This window comes from Diabrotica undecimpunctata, chromosome 5 (assembly GCF_040954645.1).
Source record: "Diabrotica undecimpunctata isolate CICGRU chromosome 5, icDiaUnde3, whole genome shotgun sequence".
NCBI classification, from domain to species: Eukaryota; Metazoa; Arthropoda; class Insecta; order Coleoptera; family Chrysomelidae; genus Diabrotica; species Diabrotica undecimpunctata.
In genome coordinates, this window is record NC_092807.1 from 63,634,852 (window position 1) to 63,650,705 (window position 15,854).

Here is a 15,854-nt window from a genome sequence, read left to right on the forward strand (position 1 = left end):
TTCCTCTCGGAGTGGTATGTCGACCGGACCGTCGAGGATGGGGTCGGTGTCCTCCTCCTCGTCGCCGTGCTCCATTGTCTCTATCAGTAGAAGGCATTCGGCGTCTGGCATGTCATCTGCTGTCAGGCTAGGTTCTTCCTCCTCGTCGACGTCCTCCATCGTCTCTAGTAATGGAACTCCGTAGGCTTCTCCTTCTTCTTCTTCGGGTGTGCCTGTACTGATGTCCGCTGTTTCGGTTTCTTCAGTGGTCGGCTGACGTGAACGGTTGTCTAATATTTCATTGTCCTCTTGGGTTGACTGCTCTGCTTGTTGGGATGGGGTTTGATGGAATTCTAGCTGTTGTGGTTTGGCTTGCCTTTCTGCTGGGGTCGCCCAGTAGATGGTGGTTCGGCAGGCAGTACCAGCGTGTAGACATTTTCGGGGTATGTCTACATTGGCCTCTTCCTGCTCCAACCAAGGCATCCCTAACACAACGTCGTGGTTCAAATCCTCCATAACCATGCAGTTTACAGTCGTGTCCAGAGTGTCAATGTTCATATTGACTGCAGCAGTCCCTAGGGTGCGGGATGTGCTGCCCGTGCATGCCAGCTGAACCAGTCCTGGTCCTCGTTGCAGGTCCCGTCTCTGGATCAACCTTTGGTGAACGAAGTTCCCGGAGGCACCGGTGTCGACCAAAATCTTCACTTGCTGCCCGTTGATCCTTCCATAGAGTTGGGGGAGGCCTGCTGTCGAGGGTTTTACCTGAATAGGATTCAGTTGGGGCACCATCTTCACAACAGGGTTCAGTTGGCGCCCCTGTTGGCGTTTCCCTGGTTCTGAGGTAGTGGAGGTGGTGGTTGACTCATCGGTGGCATCCTGAACTGTCCGCTGGGGTTCCTCCATTCGTCTATCGCCTCAGGGTGTCGTGGAGCGTTATCCTGACGTGGGGGACGGTACGGCTGTTGTTGCTGCTGCTGATGCTGCTGGGGTTTGCCGGTCCGGCGGATGTCAGATTCCATGCCCTGGGCGATTGTCAGAAGGTCTTCCTCGGTCCTGGGGATCTTCGCTCTCAGGCAGATCGCGATGTCGGGTCTCAGTAAGTTCGCTATCGTTATACACCTCTGGTCCTCGGGGGTATGTGGCATGAGACGTCTGAATAAGGCAGATTTCTGGTTAATGAACTCCTCCGTGGATTCGTCTCTACGTTGATGTTCTCCATGAAGCTTCGACGTCAGGGTTGAAATTGCGGCAGGGTCATTGTATCTCCTTAGGAGACGGTCTCGAAATGTGGTGTATGGCAGGTCCGTGTATAAGAATTTCTGAGCCCATTTCTTCGCATCGCCGTGGAGGGAGTTGTCTATGAGGTAGTCGATCCATTGGTCCTCGTCTACGTTATGTTTGATTAAGAAATTCTCAGCTTTTGTCGAAAAGCTGAGCGGATTCTCGGTGTCCCGGCCTGAGAATTGAGGGGGCTTCGTATATGTAATCCTGGGCTTCGGTGGCTCAGGTTGAGGCATCTGGGGTGTGGTGCCTTGAGTAGTGGATAGGGCCGTCATCGCTTGCATTAGGGCAGAGATAAAGTCAGCTGTGGAAGGCTGGCTTGAAGACGGTCCTGGGGTCGTGGATTCGGATCTTGTGGGTTGGGCGCCATGTTGCCGAGAGGGGGCATTTGGGCCTGTAGGACCCATCGCCGGCTCTTCGGGCTTCTTCCTATCCCCGGAATTGGATCGGGTATTCACCATCTTTGGTTTGTCGCTGGTAGGAAGGTTAAATACTACCGCTGTTATAAATAACAGTTCCAGTGACAAATATCTGTTATAGGTAACGGTTCCAAGGAACAGTTACAAAGTAACAGAGCAAAAATGGAAAACAGATAGGTAAAAATGATCTAAGTATTCCTTGACTTACGGAAGGAATAACTTAGTAAACAATTAAATTAAATGGTAAAAAAATATAATGCAAAGAAAAAAAATGTTTCTAAGTGTTTCTTCACTTGCGGAAGAAACAACTTAGGACAGAAATATAGATAAATGAAATATGTAAATGTGAGAGTAAAATATGGAAATATTTCTAAGTGTTTCTTAACTTACGGAAGAAACGACTTAGAGTGGAAAAATAAAAATACTCAAAATATAAAACGAGAAATGCAAAAATGAAACAGATTATAGAAATATGTCTAAGTGTTTCTTGACTTACGGAAGAAACAACTTAGAATAGAAAATAAACAAGAGAATCAAATATAGTAAAATAAATGCACAAATATTTATAAGTGTTTCTTGACTTACGGAAGAAACGACTTATAAAAGAAAATAAGAAAAATCAAATATAGAAAAGATGTGAAAATATTGCTAAGTGTTTTTTGACTTACGGAAGAAACAACTTAGCATAAAATAGAAAATGAAAGAAACAAATCTATTAAGTATTTTCTTAACTTAAGAAAAATATCTTAGGTAAAATATCGGAAATAATAATGCAACAATGATTATGCAAATATTTCTAAGAGTTCTTTGACTTACCGGAAAAGAACGGCTTAGATAAACAATTAAAATAACAAGTCAAATATTCAGAGAAATATTTCTAAGAGTTCTTTGACTTACCGGAAAGAACTACTTAGACAAAGTACAAATCAAAATATAAAATAGAAAAAAAGCAAGATAAATATTTCTAAGTGTTCTTAACTTACGGAAAAACAACTTAGACACAAAATACAAGAAAAATAAACAATCAAAATAACCAATTAAAATATCAAACAATCAGTATATGAACAAATATAGATCAAAGTAATATTCTAACCTGAAAAGGTCTGAATATACAATAATGCTAAAATAAAAATGGTATACAAGAAATCAGAAATAAAACAATAACTTAGTAGGAACAATAATAGCACCGACTAGGTCTACAGTAGAAGAGCAAGCTCGACTGACCGATGAGAGAAAATCTACCTGCTTTTATGTAAAACAAATCCTTTGTTTTACGAAGCGAAAGTGGATTTTCCCTGCATCGAATCAATTAGAAATTTGGATTTGGCCAACCTTGGAATTCCCAAGTATTTTAACCGATATCCAAATTCCTTGATGCGTCGAGGACACCACAATAACCGACTTATTTAAATTTCTTATCGATAATATTTGAAAGTCTTGTCTCTGAGGCCTAATGAACAATTCTTCGAACAACTTAAAATACATATTTTGTCTTATACAGGATGTTTGAAAATTTATATGCCCGTGTCTTTATGAAATATCAATAATTTTAATTTTTATTTAAGTAATAAAATTTGTATATCGGTTTTTTATTGCTTATGGACATTCAAAAGTACAACAAATCCCCGCCTTTGTAATCGATAAAATTTATCAATCTATGCAACTAAATTTTCTCGAGGCAAACTAAAACGCACTTCCTGTATGCTAGCTGTACTTATGCTACGTATTATCCTATCCTTTCAAATTTGCCAACTAGAAATATTTTTCAAAGCTTTACACGTTGGGGGCCATTTTGTTATGCTATTTAAATTGTATTATATTGCTTACTTAGGAAAAATCCTGTCTATATTTATTAAATGATCTAATCTTCAATTAATCACAATAAATCAGCATTAATTAATTTCAATCTCAGGCTATTTAAATTGTACTATTTACCTTTGATCGTGGATTCAAAATATTTTCCAATTGGCTTCCTAATCGGGATAGGTAATATGACCTGAATAAAATACATAAAATTTCAACTGAACTATATGTGAGATGTCCTTTATTTTAATGAAATTTTATATAACAATCAATCCTGTAATATTTGCAATATACTAACTTTAAATATATGAGAAGTTGTTTTCTATCATGGACCCAAATGTTATTTTACATTGATTTGTAATATGTGTTATAACTAAGCTCTTTTTATAATTCTTTTTTTTTTGTGATCGCAAAATTAACTGTCTCTATTCTTTATTCAATTTATTTAATTAATAAATGAAAATCACACTCCGGCTCTAATGAAAATTGACTGACCTTTCCTTCTCTGTCGTTGCAATTCTATGGCCACGCCACAACAAAAAAATCCTTTCTCTGCTTCTGCTCCTATTGTGGTCCAGATGACGTACACCTTTCTCCTATCTGTCACTGTATCTGCAACCCAACAACTCGTGTTAGTCTATGCAGCCTGTTTGAGCCAATCTCCGCGCCTGTTTACAACTCCAAATGTTTCCGGCTTCGTCTGCTTTTAATATTCTTATACCCTTTGGTTTTCTATCTCTCTGTACCCCGTTCCTCACACTGGTCAGCTTTTACACAGCAAATAAACACACCCGGTAAATTACGTCTTCGGGACTTCAAACAAACACAAATCACAAAGCTCCTTCCTTCTTGGACGACGAAAACTGACTAACCAACTTTTTTTTTCTCTCTCCTCTCTCATAGCCAAAAACCGCCACCTCCTTGCATTCAAAACTTGACCAATAAAAATCATCCACCTCTGTGACGTATATCATTACCAAACAACTCTCTCTATAAAACGTCATTCGGGTAATTCCAGAAAACAACCTTCTTTAATTATTCTAACTAAATCTATCTGCTTTACAAATATTTCTTACTAATAGCTACAAACGATACCTGTTTCTCAATTCAATGTCTTTTGTTAATAAACTTTTACCGATATAATCTTTCGGGGAGAAAAAACCACCGCAAATCCCGGTCTATTGTTTACACTTTCTATATACACTTTTATTCCGGGTAAATCCATACCACAATAACCGACTTATTTAAATTTCTTATCGATAATATTTGAAAGTCTTGTCTCTGAGGCCTAATGAACAATTCTTCGAACAACTTAAAATACATATTTTGTCTTTTGTTTGAAAATTTATATGCCCGTGTATTTATGAAATATCAATAATTTTAATTTTTATTTAAGTAATAAAATTTGTATATCGGTTTTTTATTGCTTATGGACATTCAAAAGTACAACAATATATATATATATATATATATATAAATATATATATATGTATATATATATATATAAATATATATATATATATACATATATATATATATATATATATATATATATATATATATATATATATAAATATATATATACATATATATATATATATATACATATATATATATATATATATATATATATATATATATATATATATATATATATATATATATATACACAAACAACAGAGTTTATTAGGGTTGCAGTCAGAAAATTGGCCGGGATGTTAATGAAACACTCTTTTGACTTTTTGTCTAGCTTTCGGAATGGTTTTATTCCTTTTTCAAGACACTATATCACAATTCTTCAGTGCAACTTACTAGTCGTTGAGATTATTTGTAAAAGCATTGACACTCAACATTAATAACACACATATAAAATATAAAATAATGTACAAAATACATTCTAAAATTTTTAAAATTTAGGTACAGATAGTAAAACTTAGTTTATGGCATCTTTTACTGGTGTGTTTTAACTCTGACACATAGAGAACAGAAAGTAAAAACCCTATGATTAAAAAGTAATTAGGTGTACTTTATATTATATTTCTTTTTAAGAAATACTAGAGGCCCATCTTGGGTGAGAGTTAAAATACACCAGTAAAAGATGCCATAAACTAAGTTTTACTATCTGTACCTAAATTTTAAAGATTTTAGAATGTATTGTGTATATTATTTTATATGTGTGTTATTAATATTGAGTGTCAATGCTTTTACAAATAGTCTCAACGACTAGTAAGTTGCACTGAAGAATTGTGATATTTTATAAATATTTACATATTCTTCTTAGTACAGTGTCTTGAAAAAGGAATAGCTAGACAAAAAGTCAAAAGAGGGTTTCAATAACATCCCGGCCAATTTTCTGACTGCAATCCTTATAAACTGTGTTGTTTGTTTATATCGACAGTCACTAATATCCAGTATTTCTTGTATATATATATATATATATATATATATATCCTCTTCTTCTTCTTCTTCTTCAGCCTTTATTTATCCATTGTTGGACATAGGCCTCCTCCAATTGTTTCCACGCTTCCCTATCTTTTCCAATTCTCATCCACTGCTTTCCAGCTACAGCTGTTATATCGTCTATCCATCTCTTTTTGGGTCTTCTAACGCTTCTTTTTGTTTCTCGAGGTCTCCAGAATGTCACTTTATGAGACCATCTGTTGGTGTCTTGTCTTGCTACATGTGCTACCTATTGCCATCTCAATGTCGCTATTTTTTCCATGATGTCGGTTACTTTAGTTCTTCGACGTATTTCGGTGTTAGGAATTTTGTCTCTGAGGCTTATATTTAACATGGCCCTCTCCATGGCCCGTTGAGTTACTCTTAATTGTTCTGCCATTTTTCTTGTTAATGCCATAGTTTCCAATCCATAAGTTGCAACTGCTAGTATACAAGTGTCATAGGTTTTTCGTTTTAAGTGTATTGGGATTTTTCTGTCTTTTAAAATGAAGCTCAACTTCCCTATATATATATATATATATATATATATATATATATATATATATATATATATATATATATATATATATATATATATCTATATATCTATATATCTATATATATATATATATATATATATATAAATGATTTGATGGGTTGGAGTCAATAAAAGGGGTTTATAAAAATAAAAGTCAATAAAATCCCCCTTTTATTGACTCCAACCCATCAAAAACATTTATATATTTTTTCCAAACGAGTCACAAGTACTTCTTTTTTCTTACTCTTATATATATATATATATATATATATATTTGTTGCATACAAATTTTAAAACTCTCACCCTTCACAAAGTAGGACACGAGAAAAACACACCTCCTAAAGACAAATCACCGACACACCCCACGGAAACAAGACAAAACGAACCTAAAATAAAAATTAAATCAGATTCTAAACAGGAATCAAATTTAAAATACGAGAACCCTCTGAATGAAAAATACACTATCTTAAAAAACCGAGATCAAGACAAAAATCTTGAAAGACTGGAGAGAAAACGAATAAAAGGGAAAAACAGAATTACCATTGACAGCCGGACCGAACAAATATGCAGACTAAAATGTAACTTATCAAATACAGATGCCATATTATCAGCCCAAGAAATAGAAAAAGTTAGATTACCTCATGCATTAGTCCATGTAGACGAAAATGGAGAATTCTTAACTTCCGTCCTAAATGCTAATGCTATGCCGAAGACAATCGAATTTTCAGACGTTTCAATCGCACCTTTCAAAAATTCGGAGACAATACTATCCTACAACGGAAATGATTTTGAAGAACCCGTAGTAGATAGAACACGAATAATTAAAAAACAGCTAAGAATTGATCATCTAAATTGCGAAGAACAAGAACTAATTCTAGATATATGTACTGAATATGCAGATATATTTTATATCGAAGGCGACAAACTGACCTTCACAAACGAAATCAAGCTCAAAATCGAAACCAACAACGCTAAACCTATCTTCACTAAATCCTATAGATATCCTCAAATACATAAGGAAGAGGTAAAGACGAAAATTAATAAAATGTAAAAGAAGGAATAATCCAGAAAAGCGTCTCGCCCTGGTCGAGTCCAGTCTGGGTTGTACCGAAGTAATTAGATGCGTCAGGAAAACAAAAATGGCGAGTTGTTATTGATTATTATTTTATTAGACTTTTTCGTGTGCGGTTACATACAATCAAAAGTTTATGTCAATAAACCCTAAAACTTACATGACTTGAAAAAAAGAATTAGGCATAAAATGAGTCATTTTACTCCAGAAGTCATCCGCAATATACTTGATGAATGTGTCCGTAGATTCATATATGGTCAAGAAAACGATGGATGACATTTCGAACATTTAATTTAAAATAATTATTATGCATAATTTGGTTACTTTAAAGTACATTATTAATTATATCATTAGTTGTAATTTAGTTAAATTTAAATTTAAAAATATTTTTTTGGTACCCTTAAAAAAATATTTTAGTTAAAAATGTAATGTCGTTAAATAGAGAATTAAATTCTCGTTTAAATGAGGTGTCGAATTATACCGATTTCTATAACAAATAACACTTATAACATTTTATAACAAAAATTGACCTGTTTCGGGATTTCCCACAAAACTCGACGGTTCCCGAAATAATGATAATATTCCATAATTTAGCCATTCACTATATATATATATATATATATATATATATATATATATATATATATATATATATATATATATATATATACATATAAATTTAAATAATTTTTGTGATACACGTTCAGTGTCTCTTACTGCAGAAGCTGGTTCAATACCGTGTTGAGGATCCACGATTTCTTATATTCATTGACAACCCAGGCATCGTTCTAATCAGATGGTCGATATCCTGTTGGCATATCTCCTTCCAGGCGACTAACTAAAGCTATATATATATATATATATATATATATATATATATATATATATAAATATGTATATATATGTATATATATATGTATATATATATATATGTATATTTATATATATATATATATATATATATATATATATATATATATATATATATATATATATATATATATATATATATATAAATGTTTTTGATGGGTTGGAGTCAATAAAAGGGGCTATTGGTTAACTATTTAATATCTCGAGCTTTCAATTGTGTTTACAATTCTTATCAAGAGCTGCTAAAAAAGACAAAATATCTTACAAAGTTGAACTATAAAGAAAAACATTTTTTGTTAACTCACCAAATAAAATTAGTTTCGTTAATAAAAATTGCTGCAAATACATGTCAAAAAGAATTAATACTAAAATGCCCTTATCTAATAAATTCTTCCCTGAAATTTTAATAATTTTGAAAACATTTTCTTAACAAAAAAATAATTGAATTTATAAATAGTTTAAAGTAGCAACCAATTACAAATAAGCCTCAATGTCATAAATACCAACTTAAAATGTTTACCTCTGACAATTATATTGTCAAAAATAAAATTTTGTTTAAAAATTCTTTTTTGTTTAGTAACAAAAAAGAAGAAGATTTATTCACCATTGATAGATGTCTGAAAAAATGTAACAGATATATGGAAAATTAAATAAAAATGTGATATTTTTCAAGTTTTATATATAAATTATAAAGAAATAATATAATTATAAATTTTGCTTAGGTTTTGAATTTCTGATCTTTTGTTTAAACTATTATCACTTTTGCTAATACAAACCATTTCCAAAAAAGTCCTTTTGAATTTATTACTTTCACTTATTATATATATATATATAAATATATATGTACATATATTTATATATATATATATATATATATATATATATATATATATATATATATATATATATATATATATAAATAGTAACAGCACCCTATATCATAATTCCTACAGTGTAGTGAACTTACCGCTCTGTAAAATTATGGGCCACATCGTTCACCACGTCGCGATCGCCTTCTAACTTTTGCCATACCATCGTGCATCCTCAGGTAGCATAAAGATCACTCGACTTCATTTCCGGTCTTATGGAATTTTTTATCTACACCAGAGCAAACGGTTACGCCGATATTCAGCTCTGGGAGGTATCACCCAATGTGGAAGATACAAAAAGGCCAAAATATTATATTCTGCAATATACCGTACTCATACCAACCACCCTTCCCTTCCACTCTGTGAGATTCAGAATCCCTCACTTAGTCTCCTCAGTATTCCTGAGTCCTCGTTTGTTCAAACTGCTGTATTCTGCATTAGGAACTGTTGGTCTTCCTAGAAACTTCTCTATTCGATGGACCGGCTTCATGCATCCCGACAATTCGATTTTGAGCAATAAATAAGGCTTCTCAATTAGCTACACGAAATTTGCAATTTCACTGACACCGTAAGTTTACGAAAACTAAATGCATCTTAAGGCTAACAATTCACGCTGTCTTAACGCCAACTTAACAGATAAACCTGCAAACTTTATCACTTACTGTTCATGGCAAGATAAATTGAGATGTAAAAAACTAATGAATTTAATAAACATACGTAGTTGGTAACCTTTTTTGTCACTCATTATAATACTACTGCCAAATATACATTTGATCTCCAAAGATGTTTTTAAACAAAAAAGTTGGCTAATGATCAACAAACAGCTCCACCGACCGGTCTCTTCAAAAAGTGACTTCCTAAAAAAAATCCTTCTCAACGATCTCACGCTAAAAGGATTTTTGAGGGTTTAATTTATATTACTCGTAGTAAATCATCTGCCAATCGCTGTTCTATCTTGGAAAATTTAAACAAACACTTATTATGCTTAATTGTGAGACGCAGTTCTAAAAGCGTGATTCGGTGCAATTAAGACTGTATAAAGAAACACTCATAGTATGTCTTCCCGTTCGAAGTTCAAGTTGTTATTTTTCGTAGATTTGTAATATGTATTACCTTATACAGAATGGTATTTAAAAATTAAACAACTTTCAATGATCGATTTAGTATTTTCACAATCAGTTTAATGCAAGTAGAAACTTAATTTGTAGCAAAATTTGATGATTGGGTTCAAAAATTTAGCGTTACAATGGTAAAAGCACTACAAATGGATATCGTAAAAGTAGTTAGTGCAAATAAGAAAAGTACATTTTATAAATCACCAAAAATTTGTAGCCATCCACCTATCGTAGGAAAGTCAAGTGCTAGAAGCAGTGTAACAAAAGGTAATTTTATATTTGCAATTACTATCGAACATGTCTCATCTTAAAAATATTAAAGTTTCAGTGGGCAAAAGATCTTCAAGTCGAAGAGATTCCAGTAAATGCAGTAGCCGCTCCGTTCAAAATGTTTTGGAACGAATTCACTCTCAGAGAAATTTAACATGGCATGAAATTATGGGTTCTTATATTTTAGCCGATTTAGGTAAGGAAATATATAAACAAATAAACTACGCGTTTGGCGTTATAATTATTGATTAAAACGATTATAAAAATATTTATTTATTTCTAAGAAACTTTTCGTTAAGAGTTGTTCTGTAGTACAGCGGTTCCCAAACCTTTTTTGGTGGCTCAACACCTTTAAGAAACTACATTTTTAACGGAACCCTAAACCCTAATACCCCAAATTAAAAGCAACACCAGTTAAACGTGTATGGTTTATTACTAATCATACAAAAGGCAGATTCAGTAAGATTTGCTAAGTAGTAAGTTACTAGGCAAATGATAAAACTAAGTTTATTTACTGGGAGACATGAAACTGTTTTTTATTATTCGTCAATAGATAATGTCAGGCTTAATAGAAGAAAATTGAATTCTCATCTTTAGTTCGGCATCCAGTCTATTGCGATATTTTTGTTTAGGTAGCTGTACCTTACACAAATTGGATCAAAAATGGTTTTGAATCCATCAGTTTAATTTCAGTTTTGTATTATGGTCTTTAATACACCAAAATACACCTTTAATACACTAATTTTACCAATTTAATAAATGTTTCATTTTGAAATATTTCTCTTTCCCTAAGACTAAGTTGACTAAGAAACTCACTTAGCAGTGAAAAGCTTTCGGTTTATCTCTTACCAAAACAAGTAATCCAAAAATCTAATTTTTTTAAAGGGGGTTATCTTGTTGTTAGAATTGAAAATTGATGTGTGTGTTCCTTGTAATGACAGGTTTAAGTTTTCCAAACATTATATATGTAAGAAAAGCAAGCTTGTAATTCAAGTTCAAAAAGCCTTGTCAAAGTTTTACCTAGAAACAATAATCTCCCTACTGTATGGAGCAGAAATGTTTTTTGACTGCTACCATAATCTTCATATTATATTATTGACATAATTAATTATTTTTATTGCCTCATCAAGAACCAATTTTAGATTTGGGGGCATTTCCTTAACCGCGGATAATTGTCCATGTAGTATGTAATGGCTCGAACTACAAATTGGCGCCCCTTTTATTTTCATTCGCGATACTACTCCTGCTATTTTACTTGTCAGTCACTACCTTCGATCTGTTGGTACAAATACCAATGCAATTATTCGAGTCGCATTGATTTTTTTTTAAATATACTAATCTTTTTAAACATCTCTTCTCTGGTTGTGTTAGTAGGCAGCAATGAGCACATAAGCAAGTCTTCCTCGAGAGAATGTTTATATACCGCACAATCCAGAATCATCAGTCGACTTCATTTGCTAGACGAATTTTTTATTTTAAAGCCTTGCAACCAGTTCTTGTTTTATGTATTCTGTGAAATCCTCAGACCGGCGCGATACTATATCGTTCGAAAGCTGCACTATAAAAAGATGCTTTGCAGATTTTTCATCGAGCATACATTATATTATATCTACCACGTATGGTTTTATTAACTTTTTAGCGATATTGTGCACTTCTTCTGCTTGACAAGGAAGTAATTAACTAAATACGATGCCTCTCTGGCCGTTTCATTAACTGTCCGAATCATATCATCATCATTGGTGCTACAACCCTATAAAAGAGCCTCGACCTTCCCAAGTCTATTACGTCAGTCAGTTCTATCCATTGACAACTGTTGGCAGTTTGCTGCGCCTATTTATCTACCATCCTCATCTACACCATCCCTCCATCTGAGTTTTGGCCTATCCCTACTTTCACTTCCCACAGGTTGCGACATAAGGATTCTTCTAGGAGGGTTGTTCTGCTGTGATCTTGCCAGATGTCCTACCTATCTTAGTCTTCCTATTTTTATAAAGGATACTACGTCTTTACCACCAAATATATGTTTCTATCTGTGATATATCTCGTAGTTGTACCTCCTTCTCCAAACACCATTTTCACAGATGCCACCGAATATTCTTCTCAAGATCCTTCGTTCAAATATAAGCAGGAGATTTTCATCTGCCTTGGAAATGGTCCATGTCTCCGACCCATATGTCAACACTGGTTGTATAAGGGTTTTGTATATGGTTATTTTTGTATTTTTACTTAAGTTTCTGCTTCTCATATGTCTACTCAGTCCAAAATAGTATTTGTTTGCTAGGATTATTCTTCGCTTGATTTCTTCCGTCATGACGTTCTCCTTGTGATCGGGGAGCCTAATTATGTGAATTTGTCCACCACTTCAAAGGTAGAATTATCAACCGTGAATTGGTGGCCGATGTTTCTGGCTCTATTGTTGGGTGTTGATGCCAATATCTTAGTTTTATCTTCATTTATTTGCAGGCCCGTATTTTTGAGGCGTTTGATAAGGTGGAATACATTTCTTCTAGCTTGCGTGTTGTGCGGACAACTAGGTCGACATCATCTGCATATGCCAAAATTTGGGATGATTTATTAAAAATGTTTCCTCTGTTGTCTATTTGGGCATCCCTGACCGCCTTTTCCAGAGCTATGTTGAAAAGGAGACACGCCAGCGCATCTCTCTGTCGCAGCCCAACATGCGTTTCAAATGCCTGTGATTGTTCGCCCTTTATTTCGACTTTGCAAACAACTTTACGCATTGTAGCCTTAACCAATCTTATCAGTTTATCGGAGATGTGAAATTCATCCATGGCTTGATACAATTTATTTCTTAGGACACTATCATAGGCCGATTTGGAGTCTACGAAAAGATGGTATGTGTCGATATTGAATTCGTTGGTTTTTTCCAGTATAGCACAAAGATCTGGTCTGTTGTTGATCGACCAGGCCTAAAACCACTTTGATATTCGCCAAGAAGCTCCTCTGAATATTTACTCAGGCGACCATATAAAATACTCGAAAATATTTTGTATGCTGTATTAAGGAGGGTTATTCCCCTATAGTTTCTGCATTCTAATTCATCGCCCTTTTTGTGTAGCGGACAAACGATCCCAATACACCACTCTTCTGGGATTTGTTCCTCATTCCAGTATGATTATATATATATATATATACATATATATATATATATATATATATATATATATATATATATATTGTTATGAAATTAAAGCTCCTAAACAGTTTTTTTTTTTTATGAATAGTATGAACATAAAACAAAATGACAATATTGAATATACCACATATATATATTTAACTCAAACAATTGTATTATTGTTGTTAATTTAATAGTTGAAACTAGATTCAACAATAAGAAAGAAACTAAAAGCAAAAATAAGCAGAATTCACAGACATGTAACAAACCAATAAGGACTATATTGTATCACCAGATTTAATTAATGTTTTCAAAATAATTTTATTATTATTATAATTAAAACCAGTTGGTTTATTATAAACAAATTTAGCATAATAGAAATAAGATTCTTTTAATACGTGAGTTATTATAGCCACTGAGTTATAGTTGGTTGATAAACACTTTTCAATTAAAAAAAAATATATAAAAAAAAATTAAACCAAAAACAATTGTTGATCATGAAATTGATTATGATTTAAACTTAAGTTATTGTTCGTTATATATATATTATATTATTTATGTAAGAGATACTTACAGAATAAGCCAATATAGCCACAACATAAAGATACAAAAAGCAAATATCAAACCACTTCGGATCGAGTGGAAATAAAAACCATAAATTTGTATTTATTAATTAATTACAATTTTTATTATAATCCAAATTCTAATATATACAAGTCAATAGAATCTTCAACAGTCCTAAAACAGATAAAATATTTAAGTCATTTATTCACAAAGTAAGAAGTTTCAATTTGTTAGTAAACATACAGTTAACATGGATAGAGCTCGGAAAATAAAACGTGTTAGGAGGTGAAATAGGATATATCTCATAAATAAGAGTTCAGAATGATATAATCTTTAATGGACAGGTAATCTGAAGACAATTCTCAGTGATTCAATATCAAAAATGCTTTCAGATAGCTTTAAAATTAAATAAAAGCAAAATAAAAGCAACTAATTCATGTTAAAATTGGTGTATGTCAAATTTGTTAGTAAAAATTTTAATATTTAAATTATCATTTGTTGTAGAAATTATATGTCAAAAGAATGCTTAAATTCTCTAGTATTGGTTTCAATTCATTTCAAAAGTCAATATAATTCTCAAGATTTAACAATTTATGAAAATTTAAAATATTTTTATTTTAATCATAAATGTCAAAAATATACAAAAATCCTGTCAGATCTTAAAAAACATTGTCAAAATGCTTGGAGATCTGGTAAGCAATGAAAAATAAAAGATAGAAAATCAATAGTTACGAAGGGGCAGAAAATTTTTGATTATTTTTCAGCAGTCACAATTTTTCAAAAGTATTTTAAAAAACCTTAAAAAAGTCCTGAATTATAACAAAGTATATTCAAATTACCTTGCCGATAAGAAACCATCGTTTCTGATTAAATTTTAGCAAAGCCTGCAGATTAACAGTATATTTTCCGATAAGGGAATTGTTAGCAGTCATCATAAAGAGGTCCACAGCTACCAGAAAGGTGAGTTTTTACACTCATTTGAATTCTCGCTGAATAAAGAGACCGTTTGGTGTTTATTTTTGACTGAAGATCATTTAAAATTCATTTTGGGTACTTATAAATATTTCTCAACCATTGGAGAGATAATTCTGATAGTTTTGCGGCCCTAATCCATTAGAAGACGTCACTGAAAGATGCAATCTTTGTTATTGAAGATTTCCATAAAATTTTTAGAGAAGGGATTATCTGAAAGACGAAAGTGAACTTTAATAAAGTTAAACGCAAGTTTTGAAATTTCTTTAGAAATAATCTTACCTTTTTTTTTAAACAGCCTATATCATTCTAAATCATCTTTGTGTTAAAAAAAAACAAAATAATTTGAAGTCAAGTTCACAAAAATTTTATTATCGCTTTTGTAATATTAACCAAATATAATTCACCGTTTCTTTTGCTTACTAAAATCATTAAACAAAACAGTTAAACTAAAAAAATTGAAGGATTATAAACCTTTGTTTTCGCTCTAAAAAGATAGTAAGTGAGGTTATAAATACTTTGACAGG

At 32.5% G+C, this 15,854-nt stretch overlaps 1 protein-coding gene across 1 annotated transcript in view; it reads left to right on the top strand.

The window, feature by feature from the left end:
- LOC140442220 (dynein axonemal heavy chain 10-like) overlaps nt 1-15,854 on the top strand; it is a 657,946-nt gene that overhangs the window by 117,057 nt on the left and 525,035 nt on the right. The window contains 2 exon segments of the mRNA XM_072533298.1: nt 10,479-10,652; nt 10,708-10,851. Coding sequence (XP_072389399.1) covers nt 10,479-10,652; nt 10,708-10,851 — 318 coding nt within the window.